Source organism: Haplochromis burtoni, unplaced genomic scaffold, assembly GCF_018398535.1.
Source record: "Haplochromis burtoni strain Fernald_Lab_line unplaced genomic scaffold, NCSU_Asbu1 Contig_41, whole genome shotgun sequence".
Taxonomy (NCBI): domain Eukaryota; kingdom Metazoa; phylum Chordata; class Actinopteri; order Cichliformes; family Cichlidae; genus Haplochromis; species Haplochromis burtoni.
Window position 1 is genome coordinate 821769 of NW_024582402.1, and position 21522 is coordinate 843290.

The following is a 21522-nucleotide window of genomic DNA, read 5'->3' on the forward strand; positions in this document are numbered from 1 at the left end:
GAGAAGGAGGTTTTAACATATGTTGTATAAACTCAAATGTCCAAGTCAGGTAGACATGTAGGTGCAAAAATTGTCCCACTGTTCCAGCGCAGCTTCTGTCACATGATGTATTTTTCCCAGCATCTTTTCGCATGCAACATTCCCAATCATTCTGTCTTTCCACATTTTAAGCGTTGGAATATGAGAGTCCTTCCAGTGTTCCAAAATGACACGGGCACATGTTACCAATGCAGTACTTAACACTCTAAACTGGTGTTTACTTAATTGCGGCACCTCTCCTTTGTCTCCTAGTAAACATAATTTAGGTGATCTGGGTAGGTTACAAAGTGTCCACCCCTGCAAATAATTCAGTACAGTGTTCCAAACTGGAAAAACCAGCGGGCATTCCCAGAGGGCATGTATCAGAGTACCTTTGGCTTTTTGGCATTTCCAACACAAGTCATCTCTACCAATCCCCATTCTATACAGCCTTGAAGGAGTATAATAGTATCTGTTAAGAATTTTGTATTGAATAAATTTTCCCCTGGCTTCCCTAATGTATAATCCATTGTTCGACAATATAGAATCCCATGTATCTTCATCCATTGTACGCCCTAGATCCCTTTCCCATACTTTTTTCAGGCTCTTATTTATATTATTTTTAATCCATGGGCAAATATTATACCATTTCGCAGCTGTGCACAGAAATGGGGGTAGTAGCATGAAATTCTCTATCGAGTTACTTTCACATGTTATTGTAACTCCTCCTTTTAAACAGTTTCTTATTTGCAAATACTTCCAGAAATGACTGTTACCCTCTAAACAAAACTTTTTTTTAATATCCTCATACGACATGAAAACACCCCCTTCAAATAGGTCACTAACAGTTCTGATACCTCTTCTCAGCCATTGTGTCCAGTAAACAGTCTGCTTACCAATTTTAATTTTAGGATTATACCACAAGGGGGCATACTTCTGTACATATGGCACAAGTTTATATTTCTTATGCACCTCCAACCATACCATTTTCGAAAATTTCAAAATAGGGTTTTGCGTCTTACCGTGATTATTCACTTTTTGTGATAAAATATCAATTGGTGTGAATGGAGATGCAAGCTCTTGTTCTATTAAAATCCAGTCTATATTATTTTTCCCTGCCCAATGTTTGCCTAATCTAGCCATTTCAAAAGAGATACTATAATACTCTATATTGGGCAGGGCTAGTCCCCCTTCTTTCTTAGATTGGGACAGTCGATTTATGTTAATACGGGGTTTACCACCCTTCCAAAGAAAATCTTTTATCATATTATTGTAGCTTTGCAACATCCGTCGCGGGATACACATAGGCAGCATTCCTGTATAATAGTTGATGAGCGGTGCCACAACCATTTTAACTGTGTTCACTTTTCCCCACAATGTCAAATTTAGTTTACTCCATTTACCCAAGTTTTTATTGATCTTGTTTAATAATTTTCCCATACTGTTAGCCATAATATCCTCAATATTGGGGTCCAATTCAATTCCAAGATATTTCATTCCCTTGTCCACCCACTTAAAGTTAAAGCCCGATATTAAGTTATGACTGCAAGCCTGGGAAACTGGCATCGCCTCTGATTTATGCCAATTAATTTTGTACCCCGAAAACATTGAGTATGTATTAATCACCTCTAATAGTTTTGTGATAGAATTAGTTGGGTCTTGGTTTAATATCAGCACATCATCTGCATACAGGAATAATTTGTGTTCTCTGCCTCCCCCAAATACACCTTTAATCTCTGCATTTTCTCTGATTTGAATAGCTAATGGCTCTAAAAATATTATAAATAGCAATGGGCTTAAATTGCATCCTTGACGTGTTGATCTGGAAATACTAAAAAAAGGAGAAAGTACCCCATTTGTAAATACAGCTGCTTCTGGACCAGAATACATGGTTCTAATCCATCTGCAAAAATTGTCACCTATTCCAAACTTTTCCAGGGCTGTGAACAGAAAGTTCCACTCCACCCTATCAAAAGCTTTCTGTGCATCTAAAGATATAGCCAATACAGGATTTGTGTTATTTCTATTCAGCCACAGCAGGTGTAGTAATCTCCTCATATTATCAGAAGCAGATCTATTCTTGATAAACCCTACTTGATCTTGATGAATAATTTGTGGTATCACAACCTCCAACCTTGTTGCTAAAACTTTGGATAGAATTTTGCAATCCACATTGATTAAACTTATTGGTCTGTAATTACCTGGATCAGTTAAATCCTTGTCGCCTTTTGGAATTAGTGATATTACTGCCTGATTAAAACTTGCAGGGAGTCGTCCAAATTCAAAGGCTTCATGTAATACTTCAGTTAGAAAAGGACATAGCAAATCTATAAATTTATGGTAAAATTCTGCTGGGAATCCATCTATTCCTGGTGACTTCCCAGCTTTCATTGCAGAGATAGCTTCTTTTACTTCTACCTCAGTTAGTGGAGTTTCCAATTTGTCCCTACCCTCTTGTGAGATTTTTGGTATTTTCATTTTATCAAAGTATGTACTCAGCAGATCCATACTTACTTTGTTATCGGACGTGTATAAATCTTGATAAAATATTTTAAAAATTGTGTTAATCTCTGAAGAAGATGTAACTAATTTATCATCCTTTTTAACTGCCATAATAACATTCTGATTGTCCATTTGCTTAAGTTGTCTGGCTAATAGCCTAGATAAAAACTTTGGAGGAAAATATAAGTAAATTGGAAAAACAATTAGCAGGAAAATTTGATGATAATGACTTTATCTATTTTACATTGAAGGGAGAGGAATCTTTTTTTCCATAGAGATGTTGTAAAGTGGGCGATCAGAGTTGTTGAGAATGGCTTCTAAGATCTTTAGTTTGCATCTTTCCAACCATCTCAAGTGGCTCCAGTTACACAGACAGCTTTTCTCACCAGTTTTTCCAGTCTCCTTGCATCCTGATGCATCCGTCCTTTCTTGTATGAACAGTTCAGGCTGGTGGAGGTGGTGTAATTGTGCCAGCGATATTTTCTTGCCACACTTTAGGCCCCTCAGTACCAACTGAGCATCATTTAAATGCAACAGCCTACCTGAATACTGCTGCTGCCCATGTCCATCCCTTTATAACCACAGTACACCTATTTTCTACTGGCTGCTTCCAGCAGGATAACCCACCATGTCACAAAGCTCAAATCATTTCAGACTGGTTTCTTGAACATGAAAATAAGTTCACTGTGCTCAAACAACCTCCACAGTCACCAGATCTCAATCCAATAGAGCACCGTTGAGATGTGGTGGAACTGAAGATTGACATTATTGATGTGCAGCCAGCAAAGCTGTGTGATGCTTTCATGTCAATATGAAACAAAGTCTCTGAGGTGTCCAGCACCTTGTTTAATCTGTGCTATGAAGAATTAAGGCAGCTCTGAAGGCAAAAAGGAGGTCCAGAGCTGTACTAGTAAGCTAATAAATACTTAATAAAGTGGCCAGTGAGTGTACATCTTAGTTGCTAGGCTTCCAGGTAAGTAGACTTGAATCTGCATCTTTTCTCTTCTTCTTTGATTCGTATTTCTTATGTGAGTGTCACTGTGGGTGTTTCTACCCAGCAGCTGCCTCTCCTAACAACAGCGATTCCTTCTTGGCTCTATTCATTTTCACCATTGTCATCCACACACTGTGTCTGTGAGGCCCGCGTTTCTTCCACCAAAGGATTTAAAGTAATCCTGACAGTTGCTCGGTTACGGGAGGTGTTTTCTCACTGAGACCAATGGCTGAAAGCGCTGCTATTCCATTGATACTAAATAGTGGCGATTATGATGATGGTGTGTGTCTTTGCCTGTCTTTCAGTCAGCAAAGGATTTAGGCGGTGTGTTGGCTGCAGCGCGCTGCCCAAAAGAGAGATTATCAAATTAATTGAGTTATTTAGGCGAGACAGAAGATGTGACAGACATATTGTGCCACAGATAATTGTTTGAGTTGGATCATTTTAAGCTCAGGTGATTCTGCTTTTGTGCTGTGAATATTATCCTCTTAGCATGCTCCATTCAGCCATTTTCACTTGCTCTCTGAGTGATTTCTTTTGTACTCATTTAGTCTGACTGTCGATGGCTCCGATATTTAATTTAAAAAAAAAAAAAGGAAAAAATGATTCAAACATCATTGAAGCAGGCCTCATTTTATACAAAAGAATCAGCTTTCAAGCCAAATCTGACACACGTGGCTTCATAAATAAACAGGCCTGTGTCAATTAATAGAGAAGGCGTATTGATCAGAATCCCACCTAAACACGTAAGCATTCTCCAACATAAGGCACACAAGTGTTTACATGCATACCGCTGGTTCCCAGCACAGTAAAAGCGCGGTGAGGATTGAGAGATTACGTGGTGTTGGCATTGGGAGGGAAGTGGGAGGTGCCAGCAACATTTTCCGTTAAAAAAAAGAAAAGAAGTGAAACCCAGCAGGGTAATCGGATTAAAATGAGTTTGGTTCAAATTGAGGCTTTTGAGAGTATTTTCTGCACTCCATCCCCAGCAGATGTCCACAACAGACATCCTCATTCTCTGGAAGTGAAGAAACCAGCAGAGGAACAGCCAACATGGTCCCTAATCTGACCGGATATTGGAAAATGATTTCCAATGATAACTTCGAGGAGTATCTGAAAGCTCTGGGTGAGTTTATTAGTTCAGCAGGGAATCAAGCCCAGAGAAGGAAGGCACAGATCACAAATGTACAGCTCGAAAAAGCAATGATGACATTATAAACCTGATCTTTACACAATCTGAGGCAATTCTTTGTGTGTCCATATATGCATAAAACCTCACTGCTTCTTTGTTTTCCATTCATTTTCTGTCACCTTGCCCACGGGCCAGATGTAAACATTGCCATCAGGAAAATTGCCACCTTGCTGAAGCCTGACAAGGACATCGTTCACGAGGGCGACCACATAATCATCAAGACTCTCAGCACCTTCAAAAACTACAACATGGATTTCTACGTGGGCCAAGAGTTTGAGGAGGATCTGTCTGGAGTGGACGACAGGAAATGCATGGTAAGATTTTTTACTTTTTGTACTTAAATGCATCTGTAGTTAGGAACCTGCTGAGACTTTAGCTAAACATCACAGATGAACCACACTGCTGCCAGGTGTTGGGATCTTGGGCAGTGACACACAGGAGTGCAGATTCTGTGGGCGTGTAAACGATTTCCACCCTTCAGCATAATGAGCACATGGTGTTGCAAGAACTGGTTGTTTTATACAATAGCAGAAAAAACATCTACCCACTCATAAAAGTTTCCTCCAACTTTTTACAAACTCTTATAAATTGTTGTAAAAAGGAACAATGTCAAAAGCTGCATGGAAAGAACTGGTCGAGGATAGAACTCATATTTAATCAGATTATGTCACTGACTGCTGAATAGGATCACAGATTATTTGTGGTCCCCATCGAAAGCCCTTTTTTTGTATGCTTATAGGCTGATTTTAGTTAAGCCTTAAGCTGTTTGGAGTGCCGCTAAGAGGGAAATTCACATGTTTGTGTGTAAAGATCTATCTGAATAATTATGGAAAATGGTGAGAACTGGGTTACTCATTCAGCTTATTGTATTCTGCATACTAAAATCAATATGCTCTGTTTTAAGAGTAGTAAGAGATCCTTCCCTGATGCCTCGTGCTTTTTTCACTCTCTCTCTGTCTTGTGATGTTTTGCAGACCACCATCACCTGGGAGGGGGACAGGCTGGTGTGTGTGCAGAAGGGAGAGATCGAAGGGAGAGGCTGGACCCACTGGGTGGAGGGAGATGAGCTTCATCTGGTAAGAAAACATCAGTCCCTGCCATGAATATTAATGCATTCAATTTAGACACTTTAATCCAAATCCAGAATGCCTCTCAGCGCTGTATGTGAAGAGCATTGATTTTTATGTGGGACTCTAGCATGAATTAACTACCAGCTCAAGCTGCAGTAACATTACAGTCTGTATGGAGGATTTCTGACAGTTACACAACTGACTCACAGCCAAATAATTATTTCCACTTAATTAAATAGCTCTGCTCACATATTTGATTCCCAAGTGTTCCCTCCAGATGCAAACTGCATGATTAAAAAAAAAAACGTGCATACTGTGAAATTAAAAGCCATCCAAATTCTTCTACTCTTGTAGTTGGCACCTCTGTCAGTCATTAGGAGCAGAGCCTTCGAGTTAGCCAACAAATGCATCATAAATGTTTTTATAAAATCTGTTAAAGCGCATTTGCATCTGAAAATACATTAACGTAATAAGTAGCCCATTAGTGTTTTCATTAGCACAGCATTATCAGATTTTCCTGTGTATGATTACGGCCATCAAAGCTAAACAAAAAATAATCTGCCAAGTTATTTGGTTTAAGTGATGCTAGCAGATGTTTTCAATCAGCTTCCCTGAAATTAGTTACAGTATTAGTGGAGAGATCCCCAGAGCCGGTTTGAGTGTAGAGCAACAGAGACCCCTGGTGGCTGACACGTGAACTGCAACTGGAAATGTGTATTAATTCAGTGTAAAGAGGGGCGACTTTTTTCAGGTCATTTGAAGGATTCAGTGTTCTTTTGTGGGTCAATAAGATTCACCCATGTCTTTGGGAAAATAAATAATCAGCGATCAATAAAATAAAACAACATCAGTGATCTCTGTGTTACAAGGTTGAACGGACACAAACCAACAATCTTGTCGTGATTAAAGAGACCGCTTTGTTCTTCTCGTTTATATCTTGCAATAGTCCACAGTGCTGCCATATTTCATGTTTACGTGCTTATCTTGGCAGAACTTGATAGGTCTTTTTAAAATGAAATAAACTACAGGGTATTATTTTTCTTTTACTTTTAAAGCTTGAACATCTTTTTTCCTTGTTTTGTTTTTTTTTCTTTTAAATTTTAATTTTTTTAGGGCGGCGTGTAGTAGTGCAGTGGTTAGCAGTGATGCCTCATGGTCCTGGGTTTGAATCCACCGGCCTGCAGGGACCTTTCTGTGTGGAGTTTTTTCACATTCTCCCTGTACCTGCATGGGTTCTTACCTGCGTCTTCCCACAGTCCAGAGACATGCATGTTATTTTAACTGGTGATTCTAAATCAGCCACAGGGTTCAATGTGACCTTGAATGCCAGTGTTTGTGATAGCTCTGATGTTTTTAGCCCCTCCCCCCTTTCTAACTACAAGTTGGTAATTTTTTGTATCACTTTTTATGATTAAAGTAAAGAAACACCACTTACTTCTGGTTAATGCAGACACTAATCCTTGTCCATCTACTGCTTAGAGGTTCTCATTGGTCAGCATTACTTTCTGAGTCTCTCACATGTCTGAATAAACATATCAAACATGTATTTTTCTCTCCAGGAGCTGAGAGCTGCAGGAGTTGTTTCCAAGCAGGTCTTCAAGAAGACTTAAAGCAGCTTTCAGTGAACAGTCTGGTGCCTGCACCAAAACCTGGCTCAGAGAGACACATCAGGAACAAACTCTTCCTCTAACATACAGTCCGACTTTCCTTTTATCCCTCCAGCCTGTCCGTGTGTTCATGTTACTGTAGTGAATTCACCAAACACATGTTTCTGTTCCATCATGCTGTTGCCTTACTTTGCCAAAGGAATTTCTTTGTAGCACAAATGGGCAAGTTGACATATAACACCACAAAATCCAATACTGTGTATTTGTTTCAAGGTGGGTGCTTTGATTAGCAGGTTTAGATGTGCTGGACGCATGCGTAAGTGCCATAGTTGTAGCTGATCTGATGGGCGAGCCAGCTGGGAATGTTGTGGATGCAGTGAAGAGAAATGTATTGACTTAGTTTTGTAAATGATTACAACTGAAGGACGATGGTAAGAGCAGAACTTGGCTGAGATGCTCAGTCTCCAGAATAAAAATGTTACATGTATTTGTCCCAGTTCCTTTAAGACTGTGGCTGTGAATGTTGAATCAATCAATAAATGAAGCCGTTCTAAACCATCCAGTGTATCAGAAGCTCTTTTGAGATGAAAATACCTCTCTTCCCATGTGAGAGAAATCTCTTTGCTTCCTCTTGCGAATGAACCAAACAGCTCAGGTCACATTTAGCTTTGAATCACTTAATCTGTCACCTCGCTTTGTGCCATGTCATTACCAATTGGGCATAATCTATACGTGCTGTGCAACTCACTTGCTCATTCTTTGCTGCTGCTTCAGATCGCGTTGCTCTTTTGACTCCTTCCTGCTGCTTGTTGTGCATTCACACACAGGCACCTCGCCAGCGTATACCTGCAAGCTCTGTTGACTTATCATTCCTCAGAGGAGCTGTTATTGATTTATGTCCTCTTGCTTTGGGTGGTTTAAAAAAAGTTCTTTTATGAAGGAGTGAGGTGTCGACACAAAACCAGAGAAGCGTGTTTATTCTCAATAAATTTGTTGGTCATCGGCTGAAGGTGGGCTCTTTTTAAGTCTGCGTTTCAGTTATATGTGCCTCAATGTGATTATACTGTAGCATTAAACCTTCTGGAGGGGATCTCTGGAAAACAAAAAGGTTGGGTTGAACTTTATTAACCTTCAAACCTGTTCAAAGTTCAAATGCTCTGGTTGAGTTTGCCATTGAAACAGACCAAACAGTGTTAGCACTGAAAACAGAATAGCCTCTCCTGGCTACACATGTGCATTGAGAGCGATGGTGATGGTACACTTTAACGTGGATGCCCACAGATGTGCCTGTGGTAACCTCCGTCAGTGACCGCAGAAAGCACGTCCTCCCCCTTAGAAATAACTGCCACTGCCAATCCTCTTTAAGCTATAAACTCACTTATCAGTTGCACTCTGCCCCCGTGCCCCCCACTCATATAAAAGCAACACAGCATTAGGACACCCTGCCTCTTCCCCACTCCCTACACTCTTCAGTCACATGTCAGCTTCACCAGCTGCAGCCATGCCAGCAGACTTTAGTGGAAAATGGATACTGGAATCCAGTGAGAAATTTGAGGATTACTTGAAAGTACTGAGTAAGAAAACTTACATCCTGATATGTTCAATTTTAGACTAAAATGTCTTAGTTATATGATTAAAGAAAGATTAAAAGATTTGAATACTTTTAATCTTTTTCTTAACAGAACAACCGTCTAATTTTGAGCTACTTACTACAGATTCTTGTTGAGTAAAACTGAGTGTGATTATACATCATACATACATATTATGCTGTGAAAAAGTATTTGCCCCCTTCCTGATTTCTTAAATTGTTGCCTAGTTGTCACACTTAGATATTTCAGATCATCAATGAATAATTAATATTAGACAAAGGTAACATGAGTAAAAATGAAATCCAGTTTTTAAAAAATGATCTTATCTATTAAGGGAAAAACAGTCATCCAAACATGTTAAAAAGTAATTGCCCCTTAAGTCTAATAAATGGTTGTGCCACGCTTGGCAGCAAGTACAGAATTAATGCAATAGCTGGCAAAGACTCTTCACATCCTTGTGGAGGAATTTTAGCCCGCTCTTCTTTGCAGAATTGTTTAAATTCAGCTACCCTGGAGGATTTTCAAGCATGAATGGCCTGTTTGGCACGTTCAGAGGTGGACTTACTGGTATGTTTCAGATCATTACCTACTGCATAACCCAAGTGCTCTTGAGCTTCAGGACACAAACTAATGGTCAGATATTCAGGAGTTTCTGGTAGAGAGCAGAATTCGTGGTTTTATCATTTAAAACATGGTTTTTATCAGCGTCCAAGTCCTGAAGCAGCAAAGCAGCCACCGACCATCACACTACCACCACCATGTTTAACTGTTGGTTTGTTGTACTTTCAATACAATGCTGTGTTAGTTTTATTCCAAATGTAACAAGACTAAAACCTTCCCAAAAAATTTAATTTAACATAGGACCAGCTTTGATCCGTATCCTCTTTCTTCATCATTCAGAAACAGCATTTTGCATTTATTCAGGTTTTCTTTGTCTATGATCTGAAACAAGTGTGAAAAATATGGAAAAAATAAGAAATCAGGAAGAGGGCAAATACTTTTTCACATCACCGCAACATATAAAATCACAGCTAGCTATATTACTAATATGTAACTAAGGAGTTACCACAGTTCATCCGCACTTCATCATCTGTTCCTCTTCAGATACAGCCTGAACAATCTTCTGTAATCTGCTCCTAGATATTGACTTTGCTACAAGGAAAATTGCCATCTCCCTATCTCAGACCAAAGTGGTTTTCCAAGATGGGGACAAGTTTGACTTCAAAACACTGAGCACCTTTAGGAATTATGAGCTGGCCTTCACTGTAGGGGTGGAGTTTGATGAGTACACCAAGGGACTAGACAACAGAAATGTCAAGGTAAGATAACCACTGGAGTCCAGATGTGATAAGTCAGTCCTTGCCCATGTGTGTCCAGGGTACCCGAAGCAAAAGGTTCTTAAAAAAATGAATCCATCTTTCATGGTAAGTGGTAAATGGCCTGTATTTGTATAGCGCTTTTCTAGTCCCTAAGGACCCCAAAGCGCTTTACACAACCTGTCATCCACCCATTCACACACACATTCACACACACTGGTGATTCATTTCATATATCTGTAATTAGTATTCAGTCCTGTATATTTCAGACTGATTTATAAGCTCATCAGTGTCAAGTTTCATTTAATACTCTGCACTAGCTGATGCTTTAATGTTTTAAAAAACGAGCAAATAGGCCTATGATAAGTCAGTGCTAAAAAACTAGCATAAAAGCAAGGATAAGCTGGTTAGTGTTCATTAGCCTTCGGGTTATAAATCCGAGCATGTGAGCAGCAGTGATATAAGCTTATCTGAACATGAAATTCCTTATCACAATGTTCAGACAAAATTACATTACGCCAGCTAAAAACTGGCTTAACTGTTTAACTGCTGTCTTCAGAGTCTGGTGAAGTGGGATGGGGACAAGCTTGTGTGTACTCAGAAAGGCGAGAAGGCCAACCGTGGCTGGAAGCACTGGACTGAAGGAGACAAACTCTACCTGGTGGGCTAACAGTGCTTCTGATATTTAGATTTTTCTTTTCTTTCTTTTTTTTTTGAAAGATTTGAGACTGAGCGTGTGCTGAATGATAATAAAGAAATGTGTCCCATTAATGCAGAGCTTCCCAAAGTGTGGGGCCCGCCCCCTAGGTTGGGCGCAGAGCCATTGCAGGGGGGGCGCGGTATGAAAAGGGAAAAGAAAACCCAAAAACGCTTGGACACTGCTAGCACGGGGCGCCCACTCAAACGCAAAGCAGGGGATGAAGCATAGTTATATATGTTTCCAAACCAACTTCATTCTAAGCCAAAGACTAGAAAATATGATGAAGCATATCCTCCCTTTGGTTTCACCTGCACAAGTGCTGAGGTAGGTCTCCCTTGCAGAATTGGTTTTTCCTTCGTCGGGAGCAGCGCTGGGCTCTTCAAATCACGGACAAACAGTATCCCACATTCTTGATTTTTAGTTCACAAACACTTGTTGTAATGACTAACTACTCCTGACATTTTGGAGATGTTAGCTCTTTATACAGTAAAGTTACAGCAGGATACAAATAATATCCTGCCACAATTTGTTCCCCCTGTTCAAATCACGGGCAAACAGTATCCCACAGTTGTTTATGTTTTTAAACCCATTTTGCTTGTAAAACAAAGAGGGCCCTAGCAAAAAAAAGTTTGGGAACCACTGCATTAGTGGGAGGTGTTGCATAATCAGGATATGACTGTTAAGTATAAAATGGCCAGCTATAACATTGCTTAATGTTCTTTTGATCCCTCTGCTGAATAACATTAAGAGATTTCTCTTCCTCCACAGGAGCTGACATGTGAAAGTGTAGTTTGTCGTCAGGTGTTCAAGAAAAAAGAATAATAAAGTCAATGCTTCTAAATGAACGTGACATGTTTTGTTAAATATATAAGCAGAATGAATCGATGAATAAAGATGCTTTGAGAACCATATTGTATCTATCTATCTATCTATCTATCTATCTATCTATCTATCTATCTATCTATCTATCTATCTATCTATCTAACAACAGACAATGATGTGATAGTAATGGAGAAAAAATTACATATTTTTACATTTTTATTATAAAACGGACATAAGACTGAGCTGACAACAAGGTTAGGACAATTTTCATGTTGCTTTCGAAACAAATAATTGACAACAAATTACTCATCTTAAAATATGACATTGGAAAGGCGCTCTGTTTATCCTATAGGCTAACCATGGATGGTGGTGAAGTTATATTTGTATAGCAACTGATATAATAGAATAAAAATAGACATAGGATATAGTCTTTACACACAGGATAGAATGACACCGTGGCAGCTTGACGACTGACTGCAGCAAAGCTCACGGATGTTGTCACGTCAGCACTTGCACGGCTCAACTCACGCGAGATTGCGTTTCAGGAAGTTCCACGTCAGTGTCCACTAGGCTGTTCACTGGAAAAACGCAACATTTGGACCCCGATTGAAACTGTTCGCAACACATTTCTCTGATTTTATTGTGACAACACGGGGACAAAACATGGTAGGAGGCATTTTAAACATCCCAGAGTGTGTTTTTATTTGTATGCATGCCAACTTATTTGTTTTAAAAAGAGCCGTGAATCAATGTCAAATAATAATATCTTGCAGCTAGCTTAGCGGCTAATTAGCTTGAGTTAGCACGAGAGCTTGTAGCTTACGGCCTTTTAGGATTTCCAACCTAAGCTTTTTTTCCCAGTGTTAGCATGTGGGTACATTTGTGTTGAGTTAGTTGCGCAGTTATTACTAACGGATGCACAGTTACAGATTTATCTTGATTAAACGAAATATATTGAGTTGAATGCTAGCTGCTAATCGATGCTTTGGTTTTGCTACCAGTTGTTGTTTGAAGCTTCATTGTTTTTAAGATACACTTTAAGTTCAATATAACACCTGTAACAGCGATTGGAAACACTGATCTCTTTCCGTCTTTTCAGCCTCTGAGGCTGGACATTAAGCGGAGGCTGACAGCCAGGTCAGACCGGGTGAAGAGTGTGGACCTTCACCCAACTGAGCCATGGATGCTTGCTAGTCTTTACAACGGCAGCGTCTGTGTTTGGAACCATGAAACTCAGGTACGAAGCCAGTGTGACAGTCGTGCCAAATTGCTTATATAAAAAAGACTGCTGACTTCACATCCATATAGATGATCACTGATGTGTCGCATCCATATGTTGCAAACTATAAGCCGGCTCTCTTTTCAGACTCTTGTCAAGACTTTCGAAGTTTGCGACCTGCCTGTCAGAGCTTCTAAATTTGTGGCAAGGAAGAACTGGGTCATCACAGGAGCGGTGAGTGATATTTACTTATTTCTGTTGGGATCACAGCTCAGGGAAAAAAAAAAAAGCTGACAAATCAAAGGTGCTGTATGTTAAATGAAATACTCCAAAAAGTTTAAAATGTTATGGATATTATAAACAAGACATGGCAAATGAAAACATGCTCTTGTGACTGTCATGGATGGGGTTAAAAGACTGACCAGTATTCTCGATAACTTAGATAGCATCCTCTTTTCTGAAAAACTGCTTTCAGAGTGTCAAGTTCCAAATCACCAACATTTCTGGTCCTGTGGATCAGCTTAATGCCCCATCAAAGACAACAGAATAGAGAATGCCACTGGCCACCAGAGAATATTGTGTATCATCCAGAAGATATTAAAAGAGCTCAGTCATTTCAGAAAGTAGATATTCCTCTAGCACTTACTGTAGGGGGTCTTCTGTATGTATATTGAAGTTCAGTTTTTTGTTATTGTGGTCATTCCCTGTGTCTGCCCAGATCTCATGTATAGAAATACGAATCATCAGTGTTCCAATCCTCCCCAACTAGCTCCATAGTTTTTGTCACATTAAGATACAGATTGTTCTGCTCACACTATGTAACAAAGTTGCCGCCACAGCATAGTTCCTCATCACCCTACCTGATCCCACACATGCTGTGGTCTGCCACTCAAATAGTCAACTACCAGGTCACTAGGGAGACATCCACCTGCATCTAGTAAAAACAACAGAAGTGCCAAATAGTAACTTTTAAGTAATACTTTTAAAAACTAATGACATGATTTTTTTAAGGATATTGTTATCTTTCAGATGTTATGTGCACTAAGTTTTTGAGGGAGTCACATGATCATATCTTGTTTTCCAATGTTGTTAAAATCTTAAAATGATGTGTTTTCAAGTAGTAACTCAGCTTTTTTATTATCCCTGTGTAGGATGACATGCAGATCCGTGTGTTCAACTACAACACCTTGGAGCGAGTTCACATGTTTGAGGCACACTCCGACTACATTCGTTGCATTGCTGTCCATCCAACCCAGCCATACATCCTCACCAGCAGCGGTACGCTAGTAAACTCATGATTTCTTTCTTCATTTAGTTTTTTTGTAAATCTGTGGCATTCTGCATACACATGCTCCACAGATCAAACTATGAAGACTTGTCTTTATGCATGACTGTGTTTTTGTGTCATTGCAGATGACATGTTGATCAAGCTTTGGGACTGGGAGAAGAAGTGGTCATGCAGCCAGGTGTTTGAGGGTCACACTCATTATGTTATGCAGATTGTCATCAACCCCAAGGACAACAATCAGTTTGCCAGTGCTTCCTTGGACAGAACAATTAAGGTAGGAGCCTCTTGCTTTGTATTTTCTCACTTCTGCTTCTGCTAAAGCTGAGTCCTGTTTCCCGTAGTAAGACTTGAGAAGGTTCATGATCTTTTAAGCATTTATGCAGACAAGGGTATCCGGTTGGAATTTGAGCTTATACTCTTAAAAAAAAATCAACTTGTCAGCATTTAAGGTAAAATGTTTATTATTTTGTGATGGTGCACAGAAATTATGTGGTAAAATAGCTTTTTCTTTTTAAAATGTCATCAGGCCAGTGTCTGCTTTTTAGATTTTATACTATAGTGAAATCCCACAGCAATATTTACTTCACTTCAAGGTTTCTGGAAATTAGTCCTAGGAGCTAAATGTTTTGGAGAGTTCTGGAGGAATAGTATATCTGCACCGTGGATTGTGAACTGTGGGTCATACACTATTGTAGGTTCCTTTATGACTATAAATTACACATATGTAGTTAAAAGTTCATGAAGTATTTGTAGTCATGTTCTTGGGGTTCTTACAGGTGTGGCAGCTTGGCTCTTCATCTCCCAATTTCACTTTGGAAGGTCATGAGAAAGGAGTAAATTGTATTGATTACTACAGTGGAGGAGACAAGCCCTACCTGATATCTGGGGCTGATGATCGCCAAGTCAAGATCTGGGACTACCAGGTAGGAGAATTTCACTTGATTTTCCTAATGTTGTGATTATTTACTTGTGCTACTGCGGTAAGAGTTGGTTTAGCATTGTGTGCATGTGAGTGTTTCACCCATTTGTCGCTGTGTGTTGTAGAACAAGACCTGCGTTCAAACTCTGGAGGGCCACGCCCAAAATGTCTCTTGCGTCAGTTTCCACCCAGAGCTGCCCATCATCATTACTGGATCAGAGGATGGTGAGCAGGAATCCCACTCATCCTCACCTGTGCACCCACAAAATGCATCTTTTGCCATCTCATTAATTATTGCTTTTCACACTGTGTTCTCTCTCCCTCTACAGGGACCGTGCGTATCTGGCACTCGAGCACTTACCGCCTTGAGAGCACACTGAACTATGGCATGGAGCGAGTGTGGTGTGTGTCGGGTCTCAGGGGCTCCAACAATGTGGCGCTGGGCTACGATGAAGGCAGCATCATTATCAAAGTGAGGGAAAGGAAGAAGACAAAGACTCACTATGAATTTGAAATTTATTAATTTATAGCTGAATTTTATCAAGGTTATCATGTTTTGTAAATGAATTATGTGTTCAAAACTTAAATCTATTTTCATCCTCTTCCAATCTATCTTCTTTTTCCGTCATCCACTCCTGGATAGGTGGGTCGGGAGGAGCCAGCCATGTCTATGGACACCAGTGGCAAAATCATTTGGGCCAAACACAGTGAAATACAGCAGGCCAACCTGAAGGCCATGGGTGATGCCGAAATCAAGGATGGAGAGAGGCTACCGTTGGCTGTCAAAGACATGGGCAGCTGTGAGATTTACCCTCAAACCATCCAGCACAACCCTAATGGAAGGTAGACATGCACTTGGTCCAGCCCTTTTTTTTTTTTTTTATAAATCCACAGAAATGAGCATCACAGATGTTTGTTTCTGGTCATTTTATAATAACATTTCTATCAGAGGAGCTTCATTTGCAGTTTTTCCATTTACCAGGTTTGTTGTGGTGTGTGGAGATGGAGAGTACATCATCTACACCGCTATGGCACTGAGAAACAAGAGCTTTGGTTCAGCACAGGAGTTTGTGTGGGCACACGATTCTTCTGAGTAAGTGAACATTTTAAAACGTAACTTGAGCGTAACTTTGCCCTAATCCTTTGCTACTCTCTTATTGAATAACATCTGTATTTCTTTGTTAAAGATATGCTATTAGAGAAAGCAGCAGTGTCGTCAAAATCTTTAAAAACTTCAAAGAAAAGAAATCGTTTAAGCCCGACTTTGGAGCTGAAGGTAATGAAATCTTAGCTTCTGATGGATTTGTGGTACTGGAAGTGGAAGTATGTTGGCTGTCTTTCTCACCAGACGTTTTCCCTGTATTTCTGCTCTACAGGTATCTATGGAGGTTTCTTGCTTGGGGTGAGGTCGGTGAACGGCCTGGCATTTTACGACTGGGAGAACACAGAGTTAATCCGCCGCATTGAGATCCAGCCCAAGCATGTAAGACTGGCTTTCTTCTACTGAGTTAGATATTTGTTCTCAGTCCTGGTCCCTGTTTATCAGTCTGTGCATTTTTAATTGAAGTCACCACAAATTACTTTTGTGCTTCTCTAACCTTATTTTTAGCACTGGCCTATATAAATAAGTTAGTGAGTGATTGTCAGAAGCTGTTGTCCAGTAATTCTAGTAGGGTTACCTTTTTCTTTCTTTTTTCTCATATTTTTCAGATCTTCTGGTCAGACTCTGGTGAACTGGTCTGCATTGCCACAGAGGAGTCCTTCTTCATCCTGCGCTACCTGGCAGATAAAGTCGCTGCCTCCCAAGAGAACAACGAGGGAGTGACAGAGGATGGTATTGAAGATGCCTTTGAGGTAGGTGTGTGGATGTGAGTGCATTCACATCCTTTGTTGGATGTCAGTGTTTAGAATAGCTTAGCATAATGTAATACTTGATCTAAGAAATATATTTGACCTGTTATGACATGTTCAGGTCCAGGGAGAGATCCAGGAGATTGTCAAGACTGGGCTCTGGGTTGGAGACTGCTTCATCTACACCAGCTCTGTAAACAGACTCAACTATTACGTTGGAGGAGAGATTGTCACAATTGCACACTTGGACAGGTAAGAATACAGACTATTTAGGCTCGAGTTGAATAGAATTGCTCTCCCGACTTTATTAGAAACACAGTCCAGCAGTGCAGAAACTCAGCAGATGATTACAGTAAATATGTAATCTTCAAAAAGAATAAGTGGCCTCTAAAATTAGCCTTGGTGCTTTTTCACACCTACTTCCTTTTCTGCAGGACCATGTACCTACTGGGTTACATACCTAAAGATGACCGTCTGTATCTGGGAGACAAGGAGCTCAATATCGTCAGCTACTCCCTGCTGGTCTCCGTCCTGGAGTACCAGACTGCTGTAATGAGACGGGACTTTGGAATGGCTGACAAGGTGCTACCCACTATCCCTAAAGAGCAGAGGACCAGGGTGGCACACTTCCTGGAGAAACAGGTTAGCAAAGGCAATTCATTCATCTTGAAACACAACTGGACTTTAAACATGAGCTGTAGAAAACTGGTCTGTTAGAGGTTATTTTAATGGTTGTCTTTTGAGTTGTGAATATGGTTAAGGTTTCAATTTCTTTGGCTCATCAGGGTTTCAAGCAGCAGGCCCTGGCAGTGTCCACAGACCCTGAGCACAGGTTTGAGTTAGCCTTGCAGCTGGGAGAGTTGAAGATTGCTTACCAGCTGGCTGTAGAAGCAGAGGTAAGGACACAGAAGCAAACGCAAACTCTATATCAAAGGCTTGACCTAAATTGTAATTTGATGTCACAATGGATCAGGTTTTCTGTCCAGTACATTTCTGATATTTTTTACTCTGTTCTCTACAGTCAGAGCAGAAGTGGAAGCAGCTAGCAGAGCTGGCTATCAGTAAGTGCCAGTTTGGCTTGGCCCAAGAGTGCCTGCACCATGCCCAGGATTACGGTGGCCTGCTCCTCCTTGCTACAGCCTCCGGTAATGCTGTCATGGTGGGCAAGCTGGCTGAAGGAGCAGAAAGGGATGGCAAAAACAATGTAGCCTTCATGACCTACTTCCTTCAGGGAAAGTAAGTGTGAGATGTACGAGCCTGCAGGGGCAAATTGTGGAATAGAACCATGCTGTTGTTCACTCTGAAAATGAGGCTACCAGGGTAATTCATGCCTTGCTGCTGTGCTTTCTCCACAGACTGGATCAGTGTTTGGAGCTTCTGATCAGAACAAACAGACTACCTGAAGCTGCCTTCCTGGCTCGCACTTACCTACCCAGCCAGGTGTCCCGCGTGGTCAAATTATGGAGGGAGAATCTGGCCAAGGTCAACCAGAAGGTTAGTTACGTCTTTGAGATTTTTGTTTTAGTTGTTAAACTCAATCAGCATCCGTCTAGATATCTGTTCTTGGTCATGACCTGCATCTTCATTGTAGGCGGCTGAATCCCTAGCAGACCCTACAGAGTATGAGAATCTGTTCCCCGGGCTGAAAGAAGCCTTTGCAGCTGAACACTACCTGAGAGAAACCTGCTTGGGCACCACTAGGCCTGCTAAAGACTATCCACTTGTTACAGTAAGCTGAATGACTTTGGTTAAAATACTTAAATTATGCAGTGAGGAGACGGTGATTAAAGTACTCACTGAAAGTCCTTGATGACTTAAGTAAAAAAGATGCTTAGTTTTGGGTAAATTAACTGTGTTATCGCTAATATGGCAGCACTTCTGAATTTGTATCTGACATTTTCAGCCCAATGAAGACAGAAACATTCTTGAAGAGGCCCAGGGATACGAACCCAAAGGAACCTTCCTACCTCCTGTCTCTAAGGTTTGCATAGAGTATCAATATCTCAGTACTTTTGTATTATCCTGATTACTGTTCATTGTTCTGTAGCTTCTGTAGGCTGTAAAAATGAATAGAAGCTGGAGAAATTAGTGGCAAGTACAATTTAAAATTCCCTTATTTAATTCACCTTTTTAGCAGACACAAGATGAAGAGGAGGCAGCAGCTCCCATTGCTGCAGTGACACCTTCACAGCCTGAGCCTGCTCCTCCTGCAGCAGTGGAGAAAGAGAAAGAGGCTGAAATCTATGAATTCTCACAGAAAGATAAGGTGAAGACTTTTGCTCCTTATTTTTGATTTATTATGTGGTCACAATCAATCCCTCTTCTAGTGTGGAAGTGATGACTTAGGTTTTATTCATACAGAACAACTTGTAGCACATACTGTTCTTAGTTGATGAAGTGAAATCGAATGAAAATTCAGCTGGAACATTGTTTAAAAAAGGATTTTCCTTTTTTGTACGCGTCTCACTGTCCTAGACTCTGGATGAGCTCGAGGTGGACCTGGACAACATGGAGCTGGATGACATTGACACCACAGATGTTAACCTTGATGATGACTTTCTCGATGATTGATTGAGACCTGCCAACAGTCTGCTCCCAAGCACTCTATAGAGCATATTTAAAAGAAAAAGAGAGACCAAATCCCTTTTCCCCACTTTTTTTTTCTTTTGTATTTGTCCGTAAAAATGTTATATTGTCATATCTGCCTACTGCAGTGTTTGAGTGGCAGATCATGATATCACTGATGTTTTATCCACAGAAGAAAGGTAGACAGACTCCCTCATTTTGTAAACCATTTATTGTTTGAGAATTTCAGAAAAACTGTCCACTGGGCTGTATTTTATTACTCTTTGCTTTTTGTTTTTCTTTTTTTCTGTTGTGGAAGTGAACATTCATTCAGTCCAATAAACTGGTTTCTGTACATATTCACATTTGACTAAAGAGCGTCTTACTCTTGATAGTTATCGCAAAAACTAACAAATGTAGCTTTTAATAATGAAACAATAATAAGTTCCTCAGCAGCATTGAGTGTGTCAGGGTCCAGCTGGGGTCTTTGCTCATCATCTGCAGCCACTTACTGCAGCACTGAGCAATTCCTGAGATGGTGTGGTGTACGGCTTGGCCACGCATCTCTAACTTTTTAAGGAGTTTTGGTGGTTATATCAGAATCAGCATACTTTATTAATCCCTAAGGAAATTATGTGGGTTACAGATGCTCCAGTACAGTAACAGAAACAGACTAGACTTGTAGTTTGTTAATCTCCACTGTGCAAACTATTGCTCTCCAACCTCACTGTTCCACCTCCGCTTTCAACTTAGGATATCATAGCCTCTTCCTCTCGCTGGCCTGACCCATGCCATCCTCCCATTCTACTGCCAGCTGTATAAATTACACAGACACACATGCATCGCTGCATAATAAACAGCATAATAATGCATAATTATTTAGAAAATTCCAGTGATGCAAGTCTTGTAATTGTCAGAAAAACAGACCTGCTTTTAAAAAAACAGGAAAACCTACAAACGTCTTTTGGCACCAGCAGCATTTGTGTAATTAACATTAATAGTGTCTCTGTTGCACCATGTAGGTGTGGCAGTAAGTCAGACTCGACTAATATGCAGCCTTTACTAAGATTCAAGTTGTTACTCTCTGTATGAGAAAGGCCCATTGTGCATCTTCTAACTGTTTTGGACAGGTTAAACGACTTTATGCTCGTAAACATGTTAAAAAACAAAAACACTTTTACTGCAGTGCACTTAAGTGCATTTTTTTAGGTTGTTTTCTGAGTATTGACACAATAACTGGCATCTCAGAAAGCAGTTAAAACTTGCTCCACATGCACAAGGTGCAATATTAGTATGAAAAGATATCATTTATTCCCCATAAAGAGTACTTTTATCTCATAGTACTTTAACTGTAGCTTCAGACTTTTTAAACTGTCATGTTGCTTTGACTGCATTGACAGTGTGTTTGCCATTGTCATGCCAAAAAAGTCAGCTGTTGCCAATCAGACACTTTCCACGTTGTGCTTTTCTGTGTTCATAATTCAGTTTTTAAAAGGCAGTGTTTGATACTTGATATCTTGCTTTGTTATTTATGACATTTTGATAAGTAGCAAAAGTAAAGATGGAATATTTCGACAGTTACATTTATAAAGATGCAATTTACAGCATTTGTTCTATCAAAATGCAATGCATCTGTATAGAAAGGACTATAAAAGTATGTTATCCTTCAGCTAGATGTATGCTATCTAAAAGTGTAGATGTGTTTGTGTGTAAAATTTCACTGCACACCTCAAAGTAATAAGACACATTTCTATCTGGAATAGCAGGTAAACACAGATGTTGCTAACCACATTAACTACGGCTTTGAGCTTAAATACATCAATGTTGGTAACACCTGTCTACAAGTTCATGTGCTATAAAACCTGTCTAA

At 40.1% G+C, this 21522-nt stretch overlaps 3 protein-coding genes across 4 annotated transcripts; all 3 read left to right on the forward strand.

Moving 5' to 3' along the window:
* The first annotated feature begins 3183 nt into the window (after nucleotides 1–3183).
* rbp1.1 (retinol binding protein 1, cellular, tandem duplicate 1) lies at nucleotides 3184–7941 on the forward strand. Its single transcript, XM_005920601.2, has 4 exons — nucleotides 3184–4640; nucleotides 4842–5020; nucleotides 5681–5782; nucleotides 7336–7941. Exons 1-4 carry the CDS (start codon nucleotides 4568–4570, stop codon nucleotides 7384–7386), a joined length of 405 nt encoding a protein of 134 aa, XP_005920663.1. The 5' UTR covers nucleotides 3184–4567; the 3' UTR covers nucleotides 7387–7941.
* Nucleotides 7942–8810: 869 nt separating this feature from the next.
* On the forward strand, nucleotides 8811–11897 carry rbp2b (retinol binding protein 2b, cellular). The gene is made up of 4 exons (XM_005920600.2): nucleotides 8811–8957; nucleotides 10113–10291; nucleotides 10848–10949; nucleotides 11757–11897. The coding sequence occupies exons 1-4, from the start codon at nucleotides 8861–8863 to the stop codon at nucleotides 11808–11810; spliced, it is 432 nt and encodes a 143-aa protein (XP_005920662.1). The 5' UTR covers nucleotides 8811–8860; the 3' UTR covers nucleotides 11811–11897.
* A 435-nt stretch (nucleotides 11898–12332) lies between these two features.
* copb2 (COPI coat complex subunit beta 2) lies at nucleotides 12333–20015 on the forward strand. 2 transcript variants are annotated; one of them, XM_005920598.2, is made up of 22 exons: nucleotides 12333–12476; nucleotides 12910–13047; nucleotides 13177–13263; nucleotides 14181–14307; nucleotides 14443–14591; nucleotides 15094–15240; nucleotides 15362–15461; nucleotides 15566–15708; nucleotides 15880–16079; nucleotides 16219–16329; nucleotides 16424–16512; nucleotides 16613–16719; nucleotides 16947–17090; nucleotides 17209–17339; nucleotides 17522–17729; nucleotides 17873–17983; nucleotides 18109–18323; nucleotides 18443–18581; nucleotides 18679–18816; nucleotides 18991–19068; nucleotides 19222–19353; nucleotides 19563–20015. In XM_005920598.2, exons 1-22 carry the CDS (start codon nucleotides 12474–12476, stop codon nucleotides 19656–19658), a joined length of 2793 nt encoding a protein of 930 aa, XP_005920660.1. In that variant the 5' UTR covers nucleotides 12333–12473; the 3' UTR covers nucleotides 19659–20015. The 2 variants fall into 2 exon arrangements, with proteins under 2 accessions (XP_005920660.1, XP_005920661.1); XM_005920599.2 differs by having other exon boundaries at nucleotides 19225–19353.
* Nucleotides 20016–21522: the final 1507 nt, after the last annotated feature.

Bases quoted from the DNA above. Each gene is read 5' to 3' on its own strand.
- rbp1.1 (XM_005920601.2), top strand. From the start codon at position 4,568: ATGGTCCCTAATCTGACCGGATATTGGAAAATGATTTCCAATGATAAC. The intron at 5,021-5,680 runs GTAAGATTTTTT...GATGTTTTGCAG, and splicing joins TGGACGACAGGAAATGCATG to ACCACCATCACCTGGGAGGG. The intron at 5,783-7,335 runs GTAAGAAAACAT...TTTTCTCTCCAG, and splicing joins AGGGAGATGAGCTTCATCTG to GAGCTGAGAGCTGCAGGAGT.
- rbp2b (XM_005920600.2), top strand. From the start codon at position 8,861: ATGTCAGCTTCACCAGCTGCAGCCATGCCAGCAGACTTTAGTGGAAAA. The intron at 8,958-10,112 runs GTAAGAAAACTT...ATCTGCTCCTAG, and splicing joins GGATTACTTGAAAGTACTGA to ATATTGACTTTGCTACAAGG. The intron at 10,950-11,756 runs GTGGGCTAACAG...CTTCCTCCACAG, and splicing joins AAGGAGACAAACTCTACCTG to GAGCTGACATGTGAAAGTGT.
- copb2 (XM_005920598.2), top strand. The intron at 15,241-15,361 runs GTAGGAGAATTT...TGTGTGTTGTAG, and splicing joins TCAAGATCTGGGACTACCAG to AACAAGACCTGCGTTCAAAC. The intron at 17,091-17,208 runs GTAGGTGTGTGG...TGACATGTTCAG, and splicing joins GTATTGAAGATGCCTTTGAG to GTCCAGGGAGAGATCCAGGA.